Genomic DNA, 6,000 nt, shown 5'->3' with positions numbered 1-6,000 from the left:
GCATCATGTGACGGTGTGTGTGTGTGTGTTCAGGTGAAGGTGATGAGGTGTTTGGACCATCCCAACGTGCTGAAGTTTATCGGCGTGCTTTACAAAGACAAACGGCTCAACTTCATCGCGGAGTACATCAAAGGAGGAACACTGAGAGACATCATCAAGAGCATGGTGTGTGTGTGTGTGTGTGTCAGTCACTAGTACTGCACATTAATGCCAAGCGATTGCTTCTGATCTGCTGTTGATGAATTATGATGGTGTTTATACCTTATGGTGTGTTGTATGGTAACGCTATATTTCTGCTGCTCATGAGCGCCGCCTGCTGTCAGACAGTGAAACTGCATGAATATCAGCTCGTTCTCACAGTGAGTGTGTCTTCTGTGTGCAGGACAGTAACTATCCGTGGAATCAGAGAGTGAGTTTTGCCAAGGACATCGCCTCTGGGATGGTGAGTGAGACGCTCATTACTGCCCTCTTCTGTCACAGATGTCCACAGTATGTTTTACGTTTATTTATGAGCTTGAAATGTGAAAAAGCTAAAGAAGTGGTGAAACTGTTAGTTTTGTTAAAGAAAAGTGCATTCAAACATAAGTCTGTTTAGGAAAACAAATTAAAGTAATATTGTTTGGACTCCAAAACGGTATAAATTATCACATATTCATGTTTTAGTTTATAATACACGGTATATTATTATAATAACTACAAAAATCCAGAAAACACTGAAGAAGAAAAAAACAGCCATGTATTAAATACAATCATTCTGAAAAAACGAAATAAGGGAAAGGAAAACCTGACAATAATAATAATGATAGTAATATAAATGGTGAATAGTCACAAAACCTGAAGTATAACTTTTAAAAAATTATATTTTGTTTAGTTTATGCCTTTATGTCCGCAGATTTTGAGCTGTCATCAGAAATCAGTGTGTGAACGTCACAGACTTCAGACTTTTGTTCCATCTAGTCAGATGATGATGATGATGGTATCAGATATGTTTTGATATGTTGAACCGACTCTAGAACACACACTGTCTCAGAGAAACAAGCCTCATGTTTCTGTGTAAGTCTTCTAGTGTGTGATGCCCAGTTTTAATCTGTGACCATTGACAAAGTCAGCAAGTGTAGGGGGACCTGTTCAGATCTGGTGTTAGACTGTGTTCAGTGCTGTGAATGACTGTAGAGGGCAGCATTTTAACATCTCCTTCCCTGACCCAGGCCTACCTGCACTCCATGAACATCATCCATCGAGATCTCAACTCACACAACTGTCTGGTCAGAGAGGTGAGTGACATCACAGGCTTTTCTAAATGTTTTTGTTTGCATGTTGAGAATGAAGAGAATAAGCTGTCTATATTGCATTGCTTTCGATTGCTTTTGACTTGTATAATGCAGGATCACATTGAGAGCTTTAAAGTCCCCCTGTAGTCAATCATTTTATCCCTTAAAACTCATCTTTGATCACCAAAATTACATATTTAAGCATTTTTTTCCTTGAAAAATGTCTTAAAATATCTTGAATGTAACTCGACACCCTTGCCTCGTTTAGTATACGCGGCTCTATGAATATGCAAATGAGCCCCGCCTCCACTCACTCACTCAGCTCAGAGAACCACCGGTTGACGATCACACGTTGATCTGATTGGTTACAAGGTAGTTTGTGGCGTCAGAAACACCAGCGATTTCAAAGTGTGTTTTTGAGACTGTCTTTGGTTCACTGCAGTTTTAAGGAGGAAATACTCAGCAATGCTGTCGACTTATGAACTTACACATGCTTTGTCTTAAAGCATATTAAAAACACCACATAGACATAAACAACATTAAAAGCTGGAGTTTCACCACAGGGGGACTTTAAGGGTTCAGAAGCGAAACACTAAAGACAGGCAGAGCATTCGACAGAGCATAGATCGCTCCAGTTCATATGCTCTGGTTTAAGAAAATGCCCATTTAAAGAGTGACGTCAGTGGTTATAAAATGAGAATTTGGTCTAGGACGAATCGCATATGTGTCATACTGCTGTGCGAAGGCAAAACACAGTAACTACAGCTAAATCATGAATAAAGCATGACTGTTTGATAATACAAATGCAGCTGAAGAACTGTGTTTTGCGTGTGTAGATCAGCACAGCTTTAGCGGATTAGGATTAGTCTTTGTTCATGTACAATGGCAGATTTGTAAGTAGTTCCCATCTCTGACAGAATAACAGTGTTGTTGTGGCGGACTTCGGACTGTCCCGGCTCATGGTGGAGGACAAGATCCAGGACAAACTGGTTTCCGGACAGATCCCGGGCGTCAAGAAAGCCGACAGGAGAAAGAGATATACTGTGGTGGGAAACCCGTACTGGATGGCTCCGGAGATGATTCACGGTGAGAGTCCGGTTTACGCTGTTCACGTTTTGATTGAACCGAATTTTCTTCTTTAATAATGTATTATTCTGCGTAAATCATGATGATCTTACAAAAAGGTCGTGGAATCATATTTCAGAGAAAAGAAGATTTCAAAATAGTTTTAGCATGTTAATGTATTTGGTCTTGGCGGACAAGCTCACTCTTGTTCGAGGGTTAGGGATGAAACGGTTACCAGTTTGAGGATAAACCACGATGCAATTTTCAGCGATTACAGTTAAATATTTTAATCATCATTAACACCGTATTTGATTGCCAGGATTTGAAAAACTCACAGTAAATACTGTCCAGTATTAAGCAATGTAAGCAACAGTCTCTCGCAGACACGGCATGAAACATAGAGAATTGAGAGAGGCTTTACAACCTTTACAACTGAGGGAGTTCTCTGAATTAAAGTCTGAATGAATTCTATGAATGTTTCTCTAAAGGGAACTGACTGCCTTGAGAAGAGTTTTGATGGCATTTTCTCTTCATCTTTCCTCCGTGTGATGTGTAGTGTTTATTACAGGGAAACCTAGCCTGGTTAAAACCAGACCATTCTCAGTAGTAACTGAGTTATGGTCTGGCAAAGCTTCATTAATAACTCATTTCCAAAGGGGCGTCACCAACGGACGTCGCTCAAATGCCTCTGGGCGCAATTGGATAGACCTAAAACCAATCAGAGCGATCTTTATTGTGTAAAGCCCGCCCCAACGTTTCTGATTGGTGCCGCGATTTGGACGGATTAGAAATGGGCTTGAATGAGCTCTTTGCCAGACTACTTGCGGAGCAAATCTTAATTTGCTGGAAATTGTCTGGGTTTTCCCAGGCTAAGGGAAACCGCTATTTCTAAACCAGGGATGGGCAACTTCGGTCCTGGAGGGCCACTGTCCTACAGAGTTTAGCTCCAACCCTGAAAAAAATCACCTGCCTGTAACTTTCTAGTAATCCTGAGGACCTTGATTAGCTTGTTCAGGTGTGTTTGATTAGGGTTGGAGCTAAACTCTGTAGGACAGTGGCCCTCCAGGACCGAAGTTGTCCATCCCTGTTCTAAACTATTTCTGTTGTTCCACAAGCGCCACCTACTGGCAGAGAGTGGATTTACATTTTCATTCAGTCTGTCTGTGGTTTTTGTTTGTGAAACTCGGACCACGTTTTTAAGCGCTGTTGTAAATTTTACCCAGTTAATGGAAAATAAGCTAATGTGCATTCTAGAAACAAACAATTTGGATAAAAGGTATCTAGAATTATTCATTGAGCTGATAAAACATGTTTGAAAGGCTGGAATATTAGGTTTATCATTTTATAAATCATTTTGGTTTATACTTTATTTGAACAAGTAGTACATGTTAGCAGATAACATTATTTTGTAAGTCAAATCGTTAAGGATTTTGAATGTTAAAATAGTGGTCTCCTGGGAAGCACTGCCGTAGCAGATCTGGGCAGGTGGAGCTGGGGAGGCGGAGGGGTTCAGAGGAACTAGATTACAGCTAACACTGAAGCAGACTATTTACTTGTTGAGCAAGTGCTCTCATTGGCTGCAGGATTAGCAGAGGCCAATCAGCTTGAGCCATGCGGTGTCACAGACTGTATGTGAAGGACCGATCAGCCAGCGGCCTCTAGAGCTTCATGACCTGAACTAGATATTTATTAATGTTCTTAGAAATGTAATCCTTTGTGATCATGTTTGTTTTTTTCTTTAATGTCTCTTAAATATAAAAAGTAATAATTTAATTCTTTCCTTACACCTTGAATAAATGTGAGTGCACTCATCATAGTTAATATTTAAAGGGGGGGTGAAATGCTCATTTTCACTCAATCTCCTGTTAATCTTGAGTACCTATAGAGTAGTATTGCATCCTTCATATCTCCAAAAAGTATTTAGTTTTATTATATTTATAAAAGAAAAATAGGCTGTACCGAGTCTTTCCGGAAAAAACCGAGCGGCTGGGGGCGGGCGAAGCTAAAGCTGTGTGCTAACGCGCCACACTAACAACACAGAGACATTTGAAGCTGTTTTACCAGTTTTACTCACCGCGGTTCCAATCACGACCGCGAACCTTTATCATTGCGACTGCTCGATCCTTAAGCATTAGACGATCTGCAAATCCGTCGATCTGGGCTTTGTTTATAAAACAATCATCGTCGAAATGCAGGGAACAAAGTCTTACACAGCTCCGTTGATGCTCAGGAAAAACTAACTCCATCCACGGGTTCCTTAACGCTGGGTTCTTTGGGAATCTGTGCAGGGATGTCTTGCCCTGGCAACCAAAAACACACTTCTTTGGTGACATTGACTTCCAAAAGCCGAGCATAGCGCTTTGATGGCGAACTGCTTTCGCTCTCTTGCTCTGGTCTAAGAGTGCGCTCGCGGCCGCGATCCTACCGGAGAAGTGCCCTTAGGACCCATATAAGGAAATTCCGCCCCATCTTACGTGACACAGACCCATACTCGAAAAAAACTTTCCGAAACTTGTGACAAACCGGAAGGACAATTTTTGGCACAGAAATACTCCTTCAAACGTACAATTTAATTTTTGAAACTTTGTCCATGTTTAGCATGGGAATCCAACTCTTTAACAGTGTAAAAAACTCAGTATGCATTAAATAGCATTTCACCCCCCCTTTAAAAAAGAGGTCGATTTTCGAGGTAGAAAATATCTACAAAAACATTAATTTAACATAATTTAATTAGAAAACCTCAGCTTGCAGGTTAATAGATGCAGATGTCCACATCAGATTGTTGAATAGAGTGCGAGTAACGGGGTGAAGTCGTGTTTTCACTGGGTTTTATGGGAGACGTGTGAGACTGATGTTTTGCTGTTTGTGTGTCTCAGGAAAGAGCTATGATGAGAAGGTGGACATCTTCTCCTTCGGCATCATGCTGTGCGAGGTGAGTGTTTCAGGACTGATCTGAGGGAATAATCACAGGCTGTTAAAGTTCAAAATAACTGCTTCCTCCACATCAACTTCCAGGGATTTCTCTTTTAATGGGAAACACTGTTACCACATTCAGCAGCACCAGTTTAAAGCAGGACAGCAGCCCGTCATTACTGAAGGACGGCCAGAGGAAGCAGTGGTGGGGTGTGCGCTGTGGGTTTAGGGAAGCCTGCCGCTTAACGTGCAATGATTAAAACTGAGAGGAAACCTGACCTCACTTCCTCTGTCCTACATCAAACTCTCTGCTCTGCCTCAGATTATAGGGCGAGTCAACGCCGATCCCGACTACCTGCCCCGGGCCATGGATTTCGGGCTGAACGTGAAAGGCTTTCTGGATGATTACTGCCCGTCGGACTGTCCGGCCTGTTTCTTCCCCGTGGCGGCGCTCTGCTGCGATCTGGACGCAGAGAAACGGTTAGGACATGCTTATCATACGCCTCACGTTTGCACAGAACATAAATATTAGTAACATCCATGATGGCTGCATAGTAAATGAATGAAAGCAAAGGGGAACAATATTACCAGGGTTTGAAATTAACACCCGCCAAATGCGGGTAAACATCATCTGTGGCGGGCGACGCTGTCAAATCACGAGCCAATCCGGCGTGGTACTTGTTATGTTTACTCCCTTAGCTGGGGAAGTTTGTGTGCAAGTCAAATCTGCTCTGACTTAGCGCAAATACTC

General features: G+C 41.9%; 1 protein-coding gene across 4 annotated transcripts in view; it reads left to right on the top strand.

Moving 5' to 3' along the window:
• Positions 1–6,000, top strand: part of limk1a (LIM domain kinase 1a) — a 71,478-nt gene that overhangs the window by 63,122 nt on the left and 2,356 nt on the right. For all 4 annotated transcript variants that reach the window (XR_013822705.1, XM_079885653.1, XM_079885654.1 and 1 more), the window contains 6 exons: positions 34–165; positions 383–442; positions 1,209–1,274; positions 2,189–2,357; positions 5,213–5,268; positions 5,572–5,729. Coding sequence is in view for 3 of the 4 variants with exons in the window: in XM_079885653.1 (XP_079741779.1) it covers positions 34–165; positions 383–442; positions 1,209–1,274; positions 2,189–2,357; positions 5,213–5,268; positions 5,572–5,729 (641 nt within the window). In the remaining variant the exon portion in view is untranslated. The remainder of the gene's footprint in view (positions 1–33; positions 166–382; positions 443–1,208; positions 1,275–2,188; positions 2,358–5,212; positions 5,269–5,571; positions 5,730–6,000) is intronic.

This window comes from Squalius cephalus (genome assembly GCF_949319135.1).
Source record: "Squalius cephalus genome assembly, chromosome: 11".
In the NCBI taxonomy this organism is placed as follows: Eukaryota; Metazoa; Chordata; class Actinopteri; order Cypriniformes; family Leuciscidae; genus Squalius; species Squalius cephalus.
This window is presented reverse-complemented; position numbering and strand designations above follow the sequence as displayed.